This window comes from Passer montanus, unplaced genomic scaffold (genome assembly GCF_014805655.1).
Source record: "Passer montanus isolate IOZ18808 unplaced genomic scaffold, ASM1480565v1 scaffold61, whole genome shotgun sequence".
NCBI lineage: Eukaryota > Metazoa > Chordata > Aves > Passeriformes > Passeridae > Passer > Passer montanus.
In genome coordinates this window covers 4,066,666-4,083,146 of record NW_024371149.1, presented here as the reverse complement: position 1 = coordinate 4,083,146, position 16,481 = coordinate 4,066,666, and the positions used below count along the sequence as shown (strand labels likewise).

Below are 16,481 nucleotides of genomic sequence, written 5' to 3'. Positions count from 1 at the left end.
CTTTTGTTATTGCTAATCCCCAAATTCTTTCAGCAGCACTTTTTATGGAGAAAACACAAAAGCTGTTTTTCATCTTGGTGTTTTATTTTTTGTTAACACATGACAAAACAGATTTATTATCAATCATACAGGCAGCATGTAGCATTGCTAAACAGAAAAACACTTCCTTAGTCTTGGCCTCTTACATGCTGGTGAATAAAAAGCTCCTTTTTTTCAAACTGTGTCTGATTTAGATTAACAATACAGTGAAGAGAAGTTTAGAACCTGCTTGGGACTTTCTTGGCTACAGGCAAAAGAAAAAAGAGCTGACAGAACTAGAGTTGCACTTTTCCACTCCTTACTATCAACTTGCATATAGAAAGGGCTGACAAAAAAGGGAAGGTCTTGGCAGTGGGGATTTACAACTCTTCTGTTTCACCACTCACTGGCACATTGACTGCAGTCTGGTACTCTGAGAAGTCTCCTGACGGCATCCAAGGTATTGGGGTTCTGTTGAAGGAGGGTCTTTTGCTGAAATTTTGATTATATATCATGAGAGATTCTGGAAGCAAAGGGCAGATATCAAACTGAGGCACTTTGAAGGTCATCCGTTTGGCTGCTTTTTCAAAACCTCCGTAAGGCATGGCAGTCCTGGCATAGGGGAATGCATGGAGTTAGCAAACAGAGCATAGGTAAACAACAGGATTTATAAAATAAACAGTCAAAGTTATCAAGATTCTAAATCTTGCTACTGTTGCAGTTGGCCAACACATCCTTCATGAGAACATATTTGTATCCATTGCCTATGTACTAAAAATTATGTAAACACACACCTATGCTGCTGTGCACTTCCTTCACTCTTGTTGCATCAGTCTCCATCAAACCATACACCTTTTACACCTGGGGTTAGTTTTCTGTACATGTATCAGGCAGAGACTGCATTATTGCAGAAATGAGTGGCATGTGGGTTTGTTCTTGGCACTGATGACCTGAGGCTATGGAGGTGGATGGCAAAATTGTATAGAGAGGTTAACAAAAAATTGTTGCTGCCCTAGAAATATTTGTAAAACTTTCAGTGCTTATCAGAAACAGCAGAAACATCCTGATTTGTATATGAAGTGCTGTGAAGTATATAGCTGCTGATCATAAGTATTTTTCATGACCTCTTGGACTTCAAAGGGTTGCAGTAAAAAACGGTGGCAAACTACATCTCCTGGTCAAATGGGGAGAGAAAGAGAGGCAAATAGGATTAAAGTCCTCTTATCCAACTGCATTGGTTTTCTGTGCATAGTCTGAATTTAAATCTCTAGCTCTTAACATATTTTGTCTTTGTAGTCTTCCAAACATTTCATCCACTGGAGACTATGCTAAGTAAAATGAAGTGCAGCTAAAACTTATTTACAGTGCACAAGGCAGGAGGGCTATGGTCAGCATTATTGTGTTTCCTCTTGCTGAATAAGCTGCATTGAATATCTAAGAAGACTTACCGGTTAAAAGACTTGTAGTGGGGGAAATCAGCTTTGGGGCTGTATGACAGTAAGTCCGTGGAGAACTGACTTTTGTCCTCAGGGCTGATACCCATCGCTCGTTCCCAAGGGGAAATGTAAGTTTTAAATATAGTAACTTTTTTGCCTCCTGACTTCCCATCTGTAAACAGAGGAAGGTAAAGCAGTCTAGTTAGATGGCACTCTAACTGCATTGTGCTTCTGTATTCTGCTACTGAAGCTGAGGCACCAGCTTTGTTTCCAGATTCTGTAACTCCTACATCAATACAAGCTTTTGTGGTTAGATTTCTGTTTTAAAAAGATGATCATATACCACTTCTGTTCTTATCCACAAAAGCAGATAGTACCATAGTCTAAAGCCACTCATCCAGGAATTTGCATTAAAACATGTATTTGGAATTTTTCATTCTTCTTTTTGGTTGGTCATACAGAACAAACCACAGTCCTCACCTCATCATCTCTTCCACTAATAGGAGGGAAGCTTTATATGAGGAAAAATGCAAATAATTTCTTCATTTACTTTATTTTCTGTCAGATCATAGCAGACATGACACGGCATTTTCTTTGTGATTGCATGAACAGACATTCATCTTTTTCCCCTTCTGAACTGGGATGTTAGAGACAAGTTTGTCTCAATCACCTCAGGATGGCTAAAAGCAGTTTGCAAATATTATGTGGTATCTTACTTCAAGTTAAAATCCTATCAGTGAGTAGAGCTGCACTTTGTTGTAAAGTCAGACACTTGATTGCTAGAAATTTTAGATTAGCTTCTAGCTGCTCCATTAGGCAAATGAGTTTAGACAAGGGATTTCATTCTGCATTTCCCTTCCCTTCCCTTCCCTTCCCTTCCCTTCCCTTCCCTTCCCTTCCCTTCCCTTCCCTTCCCAAGCTGTGTATACCACCTTGCTAGTAAGAGTATGTTTTGTATTGATATGTAGCACACTTATAATATTTTCCTCCTTCATAAACCTTAAAACTCCTGAGCAATGACATCTGCTTAGCTTGATTAGGGCAGATGAGAGTAATAGATTAATGGAGAGAGACACTCTGGTGCCTTCTTGGTGCTACATTTTGTGTAGAAAACAAATCCTCATGAAGTAAGTGGCAAAGAATGAACACTATTATCTGAATATTTCTTCTTTATCACACCTCCTTTGTCTGTCTTGCTCATTTCAAGCCATGCCAAGTCCTGGGTTTCCCTGCTTTCAGAGAATTGCAGACATTTACAAGAATTTCATTTTCATTTAAAAAAATAAATACAACTGCTCCCCCCTTTTTTGTGAAGTATTTAAGCTAAGCAGTTTACCAGCAAATTGATTGCTAGAGTTGAAACATAAAAGCAGCTGGGATCTGTCTCTGCAGTGAAAGCTATAGGATCGTATTAATCCTCCTCCCTGAACACATGATAACAATGAAGAAAAATCTCCTGTAAGAAAACTATATGAGTCTATACAGATTGCTTTTTCACAGGAAACGTACAAGCTGATTTTGATATAAAATGCAAATTATTCCAGAATGTAAATGAAAAAACTTGGATTTTACAAGTCATTCATTTGGTTACTCAAGGCAGTTATTCCTGGTTCCCAAGCAAATATGATTTTTTTTTTTTTTGGGTAAAAACCTATAGGGACTGTTAAAGTTATGATATCATCTGCATATTCTTATACTAGGTATTTGTTTCTAGAGATTTCTGGCCAAACTAAACAGAAGATGAAATCAGGCAAAGACTTAATTGAATTAAAACTACTTTTACTCATAAAGATATTGCCTCAGTGGCCCAGTGGTGTTTACGAGATAACTTCTAGAAATATTGCTGTTCCTTTCTGGAGATTATCCAAAAAATGTTCTTTGTTTTGGTAGAAGCTTGGATTTGAAATCAGGGCTCGGGTATTCAAGTCTGATACTCAGATCAGACTACTGATCTAAAGAGTTAATACCAGTCTCTCCAGTAGTGATCAGTGTGAACCCCTTGAAAGGAAGGAGTGCCACACTGGCCTGGCATAGCTGTACTGGCCTACTGCTCTACCAGCCTCGGGAGCTCAGCACATAAGTTTTCCTGAAATTCTGTTGCCCTGTCAAGGAAGGTATTTCTGCCTCCTGCCTGTGGTTGAGCAACATAGAAACATGCAAACAAAACCATCAAACTCAAAGCAGTTCAACTCTTCTAGGTGTTACACTGGAACTTTGTTTGGAAGAATCCAAGATTAATTTGCTTTTCCTTAAGAGTAGGCTTGGCATGTGGCCTGATAGCTTTAGTTTCTTATTCTCGCAGAGAGACACTTGCCTTTGTCAGTACCATTGCCTCCTTCTCCACCAGTTCCAGATGACTTCCCTGCATGCTCCCCTTCACCATCTCCAGCACCTGCTCTGCTTCCAGGCCTGGGAGGGACCCCGGGCTGCTGCTGCGTACTGGAGCCGTGCTGCCCAGCTGCCATTCCTCCTACCATCCGCCCATGGGCATAGCCATGGGCATCTTCCCCATAACTCCCTCCTGGTGGGATGAACTTCTGGAAGTGATCCTAGGGGAGGAGAAAAGAGTGTGGTTGAATCTGTTACAGGACATGGTGTATTCGTGTTTGTAGGGCTGGGTCCCAGAACGTGAACTCCTGAGTCTCTGTGATCTGACCAGTTTCTCTTACAAAACCAGTAGCAGAACCTCATGTGAGTTATTCCCTTTATTCAGTATAGCAGCAGCTGTGGAACAGCAGAAGTGGCAATGGAAGCACATTTGCTTCATAGTCATTTTATGTGATCAGGGTGTTGTTGTCCCCAGCAATGATGACTATGAAATAGAGGAGGAGGGGAAAGGAAATTTAGCTTTTGCCAGAGCAAGCAGAAGTCCAAACAGAGATAACATTGCTAACCTGTGGGAAACCAAGCTGGGCAAGAAAGTGTTTTCATGTCAAAGTTAACATAACCCCAGCTCAATTACAGTGTGGGAATTAAGTGTTACAAGCCACCAGAACAGCAGGGTATCTGTGACAACACAAAAGCCAGGGAGATATCTGCCTTTTAGCCTGTTTTCTGTGTATGTGAAGATCTGCTTGGGGAGGAGTATTTACATGTTGAGAAAAACTGAAGAAAATAGCAGCCTGGGAAAACAGAAAATACTTCCTGGAGACCACAAGAGGGAAATGACAAAAAGGAAGAATTTTGTTTATAGCAGTATGTGAATTACCAAACCAAATCTAACCAGTGACAGAGTAAGAAAGAAAGAAAGTTGTATCCATCAATAAAATTAGGTTGGTCTTATTTGCAGACCATTCACTCTTCCTTGGTCAGGCTAGAAGGCACAGTCTCTGCAGTATATAGTAAAAGAGCAAACAATTCATGCAGGATTTATTGACTTTGTGGTGTACATTTTGGCACGATATCCTGTCTTTGCACACAAAAACTTTCATAAATGCTTGTGTGGAATACAAACTGATATAGTATGTTTAGAAAAATGCTTCACATATTGTTCATAGGTGACATCAAAACTTGGCTCCTATCAGACTTTAAAAGGTACCTCTTGTGTAGTGCAGCCCACACAGCTATATAATACATGTAACCTGGGTTATATATCACATATAGTCTTTCCTGTTGGACTGGGAGATTGGCTGTTAGATGCACAAAGATGCAACAAATACACATGAATTAACTGAATGAATCTCTGGTTCCTCATACTGCGAGTCTACCTGTATAAATTAATCTCAGGCCTGAGAGATGGCTCTCAAAGGGTTAAGGCTTTCTCAGGGCTCTTACACCTAGCACAGTTTAGCAAAAAGAAGCTTTCCAGGCTGTAAACAGGCTTCCAAGGCCAGCTGTTCAGTCAGCTAAAAATAGTCAAGAAGTGAAAACCCCACAAGGCTCAAGGCAGAATTAGCTAACCCTCTGCTCCCTGTGTCTCCCACAACAGTGTCCAGGGTTTCACAGCAGGTCACCAGGCTGCAGCCCAGGCAGGCAGCCAGCTGCAGGCTGAAGTGGCAGAGCTGGTGCCCCCAGGGCCTTTAGGGACTGTCTGTCCTCCTAGCTGCAGGGAGTTCCCTTTTTAGGAACACAGGAGATAATGTTCCCGTGAATGTCAGGAAGCACGAGAGGGGAGAGGATTGTGAGCATTAAGCTGTACACAGGAGCTAACTGGGCAATCTGCTCAATTATGTGTGGCAGCTCTGTAGCTGTAAAAAGGCAAACTGAAAAAGGGTATTTTGAGGGTTAGGGGTCAGAAAGAGGTTATTTTCAAAATGTCAATATATATGCAAGGGTAATGCTTCTACTGATCTGCTCACTACTTTCAAAACAGAATTTGTATCTGTTTTCCTTCAAGTTTCACCCATGCTGTGTGCCCTTTCTGAGAATTAAATGCTTATGTCTCCTTTCCTGTGGTTACTTACATGCCTCTCCTGCGAGAGCAAAAAAAAGTCACAAAGCATCAGCATAGCATGAGCTGCAGTAAAATGGACTGTTCTGTTTCTGCTCACAGCAGTATTTGATGTGACTAGGGAGAAGCATCATTGTCATCTGGTGTTATTTTAAATTAAGGTATTATCACTAAGTAGGAATGAAGTTTCTCTGGAACAGAAGGTCTGTATCAGGAAAGCCACTCCTAAATCTTATTTAGCTGCAAATTAAATTAGTTTGATTTGCCTTAAGCTAGTTCATCATTCTTCATGGGCCTGCTGAGAAAACATCTGATCTGCCAAAAGCAGGCAACTCTATTCAGATAGGAAACACATGTTTTCCATGCAACACCCCAGTTTACTCACCTAGAACAAAAATATAATTTTCTTTAGTTTTGGTCACCACAATTGTTTGTCTTGTCAAATTAACATGAAGCAAAGGGAAAATAATTTTTTGAAAGATCTTCCAAGCCAGTGGAGCTCAGGAATGACAGCCTCAAGCAGGAGTCTCAACATAATCAAAGCTGCACAGGCACAGCTTTGTCTCCAGTACTTGGAGCACATCTCTGGTCAGAGTTTTAGAGTGGAGTTTTAGAGTTTTGGAGCTCACACTTGAGGAGAATGCATGACGTGGGCCACTGATAACAGCATGTGGAACTTCTACATATATGCATATTCACATTATAAAACCAGCCTCTCAGTTAGAATTGATTGACTGTGTTGGTGGGAGTTCCAGGAGAGAAGTCCAGGAATGTCAGTTGAGATGGCTGACAACCTTCTCCTGTTGGCTCTGGGGACAGATCACAAGGCTCCTCCTGTCTGTGCATTGTTGGAGGCAGTGGATATTATCAGTCCCAGGGCGTCCCTAAATCCACTCTAATAAGAGAACACTTGTTGCAAGTTCATGTGATGGGTCCCCTGGGCTGGCTAAACAAATTGGGCTCATGTCTTTGAAGTCATTAGTGCTAGCAAGCGCCTGCTCTTGCAGGCTGAGTGCTTAGATGGACAAATTCTGAATTCTCTAGAGCATGTGCCTAATAAAAACTAGATAATGAAAGATGATCCAACTAATGGAGCTGAGATCTCTATGTATCTCAAGGCCCTGACGTCACTGCAGGCAGTCCCCGGGAGAGACACTGTGTGCTCCCCTTCAGCTCCTTGCTGTGCCCTAAAGAAAATGATTGAGGCCACCAAATGTGTTTCTATTTCCACCTCACTGATAAAGAGCTCCCCAAATGTTTGATGCCTATGCAGTTACTAACACTTCTGAAGTTACTGGACTGCGTCGTCTCCGTGGCAGCCACTCAAATGCTCCTTAATGGCTGGATGGGAGATTTAAAATTCAGACACTTGGAGAGTCTCATAGACTGCCTGCTGTTTTTATCAAAGCGTGGGCCTCAGTCCTTCATTTGGAATTGCATAGCCTTAAACCTATGACTCATTTTTTAAAAAAGGGTGAAAATAAGAAGCTGTAGAAGCTTCTTACATTTTTTTTAAACTTGCTACCTCGAGAGGCACAGTAGATTGAGCTCCCGCTTTCTATTTCCAGGTCCATCTCTGACTTGCTGTGTAATCTTAGACAAAATATTTTTTGCCTCCGTGCCTGAATTTATCCATCTAAATAACAGGAATTTTTATCTAATGCTACCCAAAATTAGATATATCTTATTTGTATATTTTATATCATCTTTGCCACATTTTCTTCGTGGATGAAAGAAATTGTGTTTCAGAATTTTGGTCCAGAGTTTTCTCACAGTGCACCAACAAATTGTTGTGGAAAATAAAAGGCTCTTTTTTTTCTGTTACTCTGCTTTTTCCACACCAGTCACTTCTTGAATAAGAATGCATTGGCCTCCATGTTCACTCTTACACAGCTTTGGGTACAGTGGGGCCTCTAGGTTTTCTGCACCAATCCAGCTCCAGTGCAGCAAGGCTCATTTTGTTAAAGTTACAATCTCACTCAGCTCGCTCCACTTAGGTCATAACCTGAAAATTGTATCTTAGCCTGCAATTATCCTGTACTATTTGATTAAGAGGTTTAACATTGTATACAGAACAGAACTCCTAGAAAAATTATTTTCCTAACATTTCCTCCTTAACCTTACCTCCACTGATCTTGATTGATATTCATCTAAGTACATTAAAAGTCATACAGAGGCATCACTGCATGCTGTGTAATAAACCAAGGAGCTGCATGATAACCTTTCTCCATCATTGTTTTCCTTCAGACACTGTATCATGCCTGGCTATTCATCATGTAAGATCTCGGAGGCAGGTTGGTGGTGTACTGCTGTCTGCTGTGAAGCAGCACTTTTGGTTTGTAACATAATCACTTCCATTTTCTTCCTGCTACTTCCTCCTGCTTTGAGTTCTTGTCCAGCACTGAAGAGTACTGAGTGACTCCTGCCATTATCCAGAAGAGCAGTAATCCAATTCTTTAGACTTCTTAGATTTTGTTTCACAGTTGCTATCAGCTTAAAAGAGACCTCTTGACCTGACGTCCAGCAGAAATTGCCAACACATTTTAGTTTGTTTTCATACAAGCTTTGCCATGACTGGAAACTGCATTTATTTTAACTTGTGGATGAGTATAAGAAAGCACCAAGCTGGGGGTTTTGGTTGTGGGTTGATGTGGTTTTTGAGGTACTACTGCTCATAATTGTCTCTTTAGATATTGGTTAATTTACCTTCCTAATTGTTTTAAGATCTGATAATAAAACATAAAAAGGAAGGGGGGAAAAGGAAGGTCTCCTACACGTAACCCAAATCAAGCCACAGGTTTTGACTAGCAGAAGGACCATATTTAAGGATTCTTACTGGAAGAAAGAGTAATGGCAACACCCAAGACACATAACTATGGCTTTTTTTCAGTTTCTCCTTAATGCCTGCCAGCCAGGAGTTAGAAAGTTTCCACTTGATGAGAGCAAGCTCTTACACTGAGGTTCAAAAGCAGAGGTGGGATGTTGAAAGGAGTTAGGGCGATAATGAGTGAGGCTGCAGGGCTAAGAAATACTGTTTCACATGATCTAAATGTGTTTGAGGCCAAACAAATTTAGCATTATGAAGGAAAGGTCTATGAACTGCTGATCTATTAACTGCTGAACAGTGAAGTGGGATTTAGGAGATCCAAAGACAAGACTGAGACCCTATCTGTGATTTTGGGTGACTCATTAATCTACCCCATGTTTCAGTTTCACTGTTAAAAAATAAATGTAGTGATTTCCCTCATTCTCTAGATGGCCGGAGGATACAGTAATAGAGCACACAGCAAGATAGGGTTTCGTCATGGCCTTTAGTCAGTAATAAATTATATCTTGCAGCTCCACAATGAAGTTGAAAATATCCTCTGAGACATGGAGATAATCACAGTTCCCGTGGGTGGCACAGCCTGGGGTGAGGAGAAGAAATCCTACATCCTACTAGAGAGGGCTCAGAAGAGCCCAGCTTTTCCAGTGCAACACCAAACAAGGAGGATGTTGCCCAAATTCTCCCTGTTTGGCATGATATTGGTGTCAAACTCACCTCTCCCTAAAACCTTCCCCTTGTACTGTATATTTGCAAGCAAAGAGAGTCACAGTATTGAAAACAGCTCTACAGTAGGTAGTGCATTTCATTTTTCTCATGTTAGGAATGGTCAGTTCTTTTGTTTAAACTGGGGGTTTAGCTACCATTTGTCTTTAACTGGGTGGGTAGAGCTGCAGCAGTGGCAGAGTGACAGGTTTTCACTTTTGCATGGAGCTGTCTGACATTCATGTGCACACAGTATGCATGTTTCCTCTGCTACAAGTAAGGAGAGTGATCTGATTGTCCAGTGTGGATTTTTGGCTGGAGGAGAGAAGCAGAAGGGTGGGTCAATGACACATGACTGCTGAGATCTTCTCCCTTGTGTGGAAGGTTTATGGCTACAGCACAGGCTATTCTGGAACCCCTTATATGGTTTGGATTTGTTTTTAATAACCTTTCTCTTTGTGTGTTTTTATATTACATTATCTTGCTGGTAAATTTCTTTTGTGGGAAAGAAACAGTCCATACTCCATTCCAGACCTGCCTTGCCCTGCTTTCTTAGGTGTGTCCTGAGAATATTTTAAAACAAGACAGTTAAGAAATCTGTGATATAAAAACAGAAAACACACCATCAGCTTCAAATTCCTTCTTTGTCCCACAGCCTCAAAGACACAAGAACTTCTTTGGGATGGGGAGCAAAGGACATGGGAAGTTAGTTGGGAGAGGGAAGTAACTGGGTGTAGCAGTAGGACTTCTTACTCTGCCATTATCTTCCTCACACAGTTATCTTTTGTTTAAGCTTTCTTTTCTGCATCTGCCTTTGAGCAAATAGAGCAGCAAGAAAGGAAAGGAAAAGAAAGCTAATCACATACTGCAATCAAAAGGACTTTTGGATGAAAGTTATTTGGTGCTAAGGTCAGGCACTGTCCTGATGGTTTGGAAGATAACAGGCCACAGATCTGTGGCCTTTACCTGCTCAAGAGCACCCAGCTCTCAGAGACAATGACTCAGGTGCTGTGATTGCTCAGCTTTTCTTAATGGTCTGACTGCAGCAAAGCTGCTCACTCGTGCTGCCTGCAGTGATGAGAACAGTTACCCACAAAGGCAGTGGATGCAAGCAGCGAGCTCGTGGAGCAGCCAGAAAACAGGAACAATTATGTTTTGGTCTTGCTAAACTGACCCCAAGCGAGGGCTGCAGGGCAGACCGAAGTCTTCCTGCACTGACCAGTGGAGTTTTGTTATCTGTTGTCTCTCCATGGATGTGGAGAGAAGACCTCTAAGCAAATCATGGAGGATTTAAAGCAGAATGCCAGCTGGTTTGGAGACCATGCCGTGGTTCTCCTACAGCAAAGCAAAAAAGAAAATCCTAGCTTTTTAGAGTATTTTCTAACCCCCAACTACATTTCCCCATGGCACAGGATCTTAACAGTCATGCTGAAAGATCTTGGGTGCAGATGTGTTCTTAAAAAAGAGAGATCCACTACAGAAAGGATATGGAGTGAAAGTCAGGCACAGATTAATAAACAAAGTAGGAAAAGCTGCTAACAAAAGAGAAGCAATTGTCATCAGCATTTGTAATGTTAGTCATGAAATGACTGTGCATGTCCAGTCTTGAGTCAGTTTGTCACAACTTTTTTGTTTTGAATTGTTCTGATTGGACATTCTTTAGTGACACCCTCAAATTTTTGACACTTTGGACTCTAGCCTTTTTATTCCATCAATTTATTATTTTCTCACTTCTCACTGCAGCAGGTTCTCACATATGAACTTGGCCCTCATATGTTTTAGAAACTCTGAGGTTGCTGAGTATTTGTAAAAACAGCATGCATTTCTCTAGGATATTCATCTGTGGATTCCAAAGTTCAATATAGCATTCATTCTCACATTCTTTCTAGGAGATAATTGACTGAAGGAATTAACTACCTAAAGCACAAAGAGATGAAGAAACTGACCAAAGTTTAACATCACAGATATGCTTGTTACATCTCTGGTCTCCCTCATCTGTAATCTTACTGTTTAATTTTAACTTTTATTTGTTAGGCATCTTTCCACATTCTGATTTTCAAGCTGTCATTTCTAGAAGTTAATTGCAGATATTTTCTTATTGCTGCTTTTAAAAACATCAGAGTGCTAAAAGCTAGTGTGTTTTGGTTTGTCAAAATGTTTTCTTCAGCTTAACTTTTATTGTTTTCCTTTAATTTCCTTGGACTGGAAAATAGATGCCATAAAGGGATAAAATGTCAGCAAACCAACTTTAAAGAACATCAGAAGATGAGGTGGTACATCAAAATGCATATGAACCTTAAACATTTTCTATTTGTTTTACTGAATTCTGATAATCATGTGAATAGACTTTCATTTGTAAAAGTTTTGGTGTCTTCAAAAGACTACACCTGCAACTAGCTGTAGAAGGGAGTTTAAATAACAGTTCTAATGCAGGGGGAAAGGGAAAAGAAAATGAATGTCAGTATTTATATACCATATCTGAAAGGAAAATGTTTTAGAGGAAAACAAACTGGGCTTCTAGCAAATTCACTGAAAATATTTCAGAGTCTGGTTAGACTTGTGGGAAGCTCACTTGTGGAACTTGCAGATATTAGCAGAGGACTCTGTCCAGCAGAAAGCATAAAAGTATCCTAGACTAAAAATAGCACTGGTCTACTGGAGCTGGATGGATCATTGCCATCATGCAAAGAAGATATGGAATGGGTACAAAACCAATTAGCCCTGCCCTGAGTTCTGAACACTTGCCAAACATGCAGCCTTCCTTCATCACTCAGTACTGAATTTTGTCATGCTTCTGTATATGTGATACTAAATATTTGCCAGAGGAGACTAATGCTGCTGCCAAAAGGAAATAAAACTTGTGTATTTATGTAATTTTGTTTTCTTCTTTCACTGCTTTGCTAGTAGACCCTCCCTACCCCCTGCCCACACACATTAAAACAGAAGAGAGCTTGGGCACACTCCATTCCTGTTTTCCCTGTGTATGGAGTAGCATTTTAGTCCTAATCTTCAACTTACCACAGAATTGTCAGTGAAGGCATCAGGGTTATTCTCATAAATGAACTTCTCCACTCTTAGCTGACGTAATTTGAACATCTTTGATCCTTTATTAGTGAGGAGAGAAAGCTCTTCGAGCATCACATCTCTGGGGATGCTGATCTTCTTCCCCAGGTTCAGCTTGGACACCTCTTGTGGCATAGCTACAAAACATATACAGTGGGACACTTCAGGAAGTACTCTGAGCTATGTCTTTTGTCTGTTGCCTCCTAGCATCAGAAACTACTACTACATCACTGCTTCCTAGTAGTGACTTCAAGCACCCAAATTATCGTCTCAATTAAGATTTTAGGACATTATCTATGCGCCAAGTTTTTACATTGATGGCACTTTGGATATAGATCTTTGGTATTTACTCTGAGCTGTTATCAAGGCAAATCTACAGAGAGAAGTTGCATGGTGCAGCTAGATGGGTGTCTGCCACATCTGAAGCATCTCAGTCAGTGCAGCAGAATTTCTTGGTGCAGCCTCAAATGACTACTTTTCCAAACCTCTAAAACCTTCCTCATGCTGTCAAAAGTAAAGAAAGGATAAGGACATCACGCCTATTTACAAGTTACCCTACCCAGTACACACATATTCTGTAGAAAGAAAACTGTTAGTTCCAGGTTATATTCTTTCTGGTCTATTAACTTTAAGAGATTTTGTCTTTTTCAGCTAATGAGTGCTGGAATCAAAGAAGGTCTCTCACACAGAGAGAAAACAAGTATGAAAGAAAGGTTGTAAGAGAGAGAACAACATAAAATATATCTAGGCACTGCAGTATTGACACCTGTAAAAGATCATGTTTTCTGTCCATTTACACTGATGTGCTTCCAAATTAACGCTGCAGGAGAATACAAGTTTTCAGAGTGCAATCTCAGTCGACTTTTGGCCTGAGTGTGTGCAATGCTTTTCAGCTGTAAGATAGAAAATGTGACGTGGTTGAAGGCTGGGCTTCAGTAAAATTTGTGGCTCTGCCTCCTGGTATGCTCACTGCATGTCTTGCTTTGGGAGTTCAGTTAGATAAGGTGTGAAATTTTAAAGGTTGAAATTCAAGTTGAAATCCAAACAATTCTTACATGTGCAGTTTTGCATATCTTACCTTCATGTGTCAGCTTCCCAATGAGTTTAGTGGACTTTTTCCTTTTAACAGGAGCAGGAGTCCCTGCAAGGGGCATTCCCACAAAGGGTTCTCTGCTTTGCTCTAAACACACAAGGAAATGGAGAATGAAACACTGGAAATTTATTTCTTGCCTCTCTTTTAGTTGCCATCTACAGGTAAAAGATACATAGCCTTTCTTTTACACACAGGTTCTTTTCTATCCCTTCCCCATGATGGAGCCAGTGGAAGGTATCATCCCATACAGGATGTCATCATCAGGCCATTCTGGGGTTCTCTGGAGACTCAGCACTCTGACAAAATATGGCAGCAGATCCCAGCAGAAGCATTGCCAAGGTGCCCTATAGCACTGTCATCCAAAAGAGGCAATTTAATTGCAACAAGGCAGTCTCCCAGAATCCTCATGTGTTGTAGGGATACTCTCTTATCATCTTGTGCTGCAGTAACAGGATGTCACTTGGAAAATTTTCTCTTTGATGCAATGTTATAACAACATGCAGTTATCATTAGATGGTTATATATACTTTTGGATAAAGATTTGAGGTCTGTGCATGGGTTATTTGGAGCACTTTGCATCATGTGTGCTTCTGGTTTGGATATTTTGAGAGTCCTTTTAGAATGGGAATTCAGAAAGTCACTAGACTGCAAGTTTAGAAGGGAAAAAAAAAAAAGAAACAAAACAAAATTCTAAGCATTTCTGTCTTTTATGACTGCTACTGTTTTGTTACCGAAGGGCTGAAGGAGGAAGGCACAGGAAAACCTGTTAAAAGTTGTTCACCCAATTTTTTTAAGTCACTTGCATCTATATCTTATGTATTGATCTTATCTGATACCATTTTGAAGGGGGAAAGAGGAGAAGAGGGAGATTTCTTCTGGTACAGTGTTCCCCATCTCTGTCCCCAGATAGGATGAGAGATCTGAACTGCAAAATCAGGCAAAATCAGGGAAAATCAGGAGCAATCTCAGCAATTCCATTTTAGGCAGCTTTTGAGAGTTCTTCTTGGGGGTTATTACACATAATGTAAGTAGAGCAAATGTCTTGCCTTCACTTCAGCACTGTCCATGCCCAAACAACAGCATATAGGGCAGAGATCTCCACTTAATATTATGCAATACAATACAAAGAAAAATGGGCAAACACCCATTGACTTCAGCTGCAGCAGTAACTACCACCTCTGTCCTTGTGGTTCTTTGTACTTTACTTGCTTAAGATTTCACAACTGAAAAACTTTGAACTATGAGTTATATTTTAAAACTAGCAAGCAAACACCTGTAACTGGAAGTTTGTATACTCTCTTCTGACCAAGACATTTTTATCTCCTGTGTATTCTGAAGTATCATTCCACCATTACTTATTTTGCAACATAATTTTATGTGATGGAGTTGTGATAATTGTTAAAAGAAGCCCAGCCACAGCAAAACAGTGCCAATCACATTGGCAGATACTTCCTTGGATAGCTTTTCTTTGAGATTTGCAAGTTTTTCCTTTTACTGAGATGCTGCCTGCATAAACGTTCACGTCATAAACGAGCCCATCCTGGGGTATTCCCAAAGCAAGTGTGAGCAGGTGCAGCCATGATGCACACGCTGCACATTCTCTTTAAGCAGCCAGACATCTGCTTGGCTGTATAAAAAAAGCAGGCCCTGCTTGACAGGAAAGGGGCAATGCTGCCAGGAAACAGCAGAGGTGAGAGGTTAGGCCCATCTGATGGGTCCTAGAATTCTCAAAACAGAGAGAAATCATCTGTATGCCACAAGCACGGATTTCCTGGGGCAAGGCAGAAAGGAACAGACACAGTGTAAAGCTGTGCTCCTTGCACTAGTTCCCAAGCAGCAGGGAGGACAAGTCTACCCCATTCTTTACTAATCCAGCAGGACTGAAGATTGAAAAACCCACTGCATGCAATTGGTCCAGCATAAGGAAAGGGACAGCAGTCTCTCACTATGAACAGGGTCCAGAGTTACATGGTACTACTGCTCTCTCAGCCCTCCCAGAAGCTGCTGGAGCCTCAAACCCCATTCTCCTCACTGTGTCAAACACAAAGCCAGGGCTTTTTTTCCTCAGCTCTGTCCCATTGTTCAATTCCTCTGTCTTTTTGTGCACTGATCTTTGCAGCAGTCATTGGTGCTGCAAGCCAAACCAGTCTTTACTTCTCCAGCACCTGCACTATTTTGCTGCCCAGTCAACTCACCTCAGGTTTGCAGTGCCAGGCTCAGACCAGCTCACACACCTGCCCCAGAGCTCGGCAGTGCTGCTTCCTCCCAGCCTGTCCCTGGGTGCTGCCTGGGGAGGCTTGTCCAGCAGCCCCACTCTCCCAGGGTGCCTGGGTGCAGGGGAGCTCTGCCCAGCACAAAGTGCTGATGCAAAGTGCTGTGAATTTGACTCCTGAAGGCTGCTCGCACAGGCATCCTGCAGTTATTAATAGCCAAAGGCCCAGAGGGCAGAGTCTCAGATAGCACTGCTGCCATCCCTGAGGAGAGCAAAAGAAAAGGTTGCACCTCAGGTCTCCTGCAGTCACTGTCTCAATGTCCAGGAAGGCACTCCATAGGCAGCTCATGTCTTCCTCCTCTTTATTCAAACAAACATGCAGTTCCTCTTCCTCCTCCTCCTCTTATAGATTCTTGATGCAATTCATAAAACCTTGTCAATGTCCTGTTTGTCAGTAATGCCTCAAAAGCTATCTTGAGTCTTGCTCTGTTTTACACCCTCCTTCTGTCCCTTAATCATTCATCCCAGTGTCCTCTAGGCTGTCATACATATTTCCTAAAATGCTTCAGAAAATACAGAAGCAAAATAATGGTATGCATGAAACAAGAAGTAGTAGGAAAAAACACAAAGTCTAGAAAGCTATTTACAGAATTCTAGGAAGTAGGTATTTAATATGTATGGGAAACCTAACTGAACCAAAGAGCAAGGAAATTAATTTCCTGATTAATGACATAAATAGG

At 41.2% G+C, this 16,481-nt stretch overlaps 1 protein-coding gene across 2 annotated transcripts; it reads right to left on the bottom strand.

Moving 5' to 3' along the window:
• Positions 1-65: 65 nt before the first annotated feature.
• On the bottom strand, positions 66-15,888 carry MYOZ1 (myozenin 1). Of its 2 annotated transcripts, XM_039727346.1 has the most exons (6): positions 15,725-15,832; positions 13,515-13,616; positions 12,392-12,573; positions 3,769-4,003; positions 1,467-1,626; positions 66-630 (listed from the first exon to the last, which is right to left on the bottom strand). In XM_039727346.1, exons 2-6 carry the CDS (start codon positions 13,588-13,590, stop codon positions 399-401), a joined length of 885 nt encoding a protein of 294 aa, XP_039583280.1. In that variant the 5' UTR covers positions 13,591-13,616; positions 15,725-15,832; the 3' UTR covers positions 66-398. The 2 variants fall into 2 exon arrangements, with proteins under 2 accessions (XP_039583280.1, XP_039583281.1); XM_039727347.1 differs by lacking the exon at positions 13,515-13,616 and having other exon boundaries at positions 15,725-15,888.
• Positions 15,889-16,481: the final 593 nt, after the last annotated feature.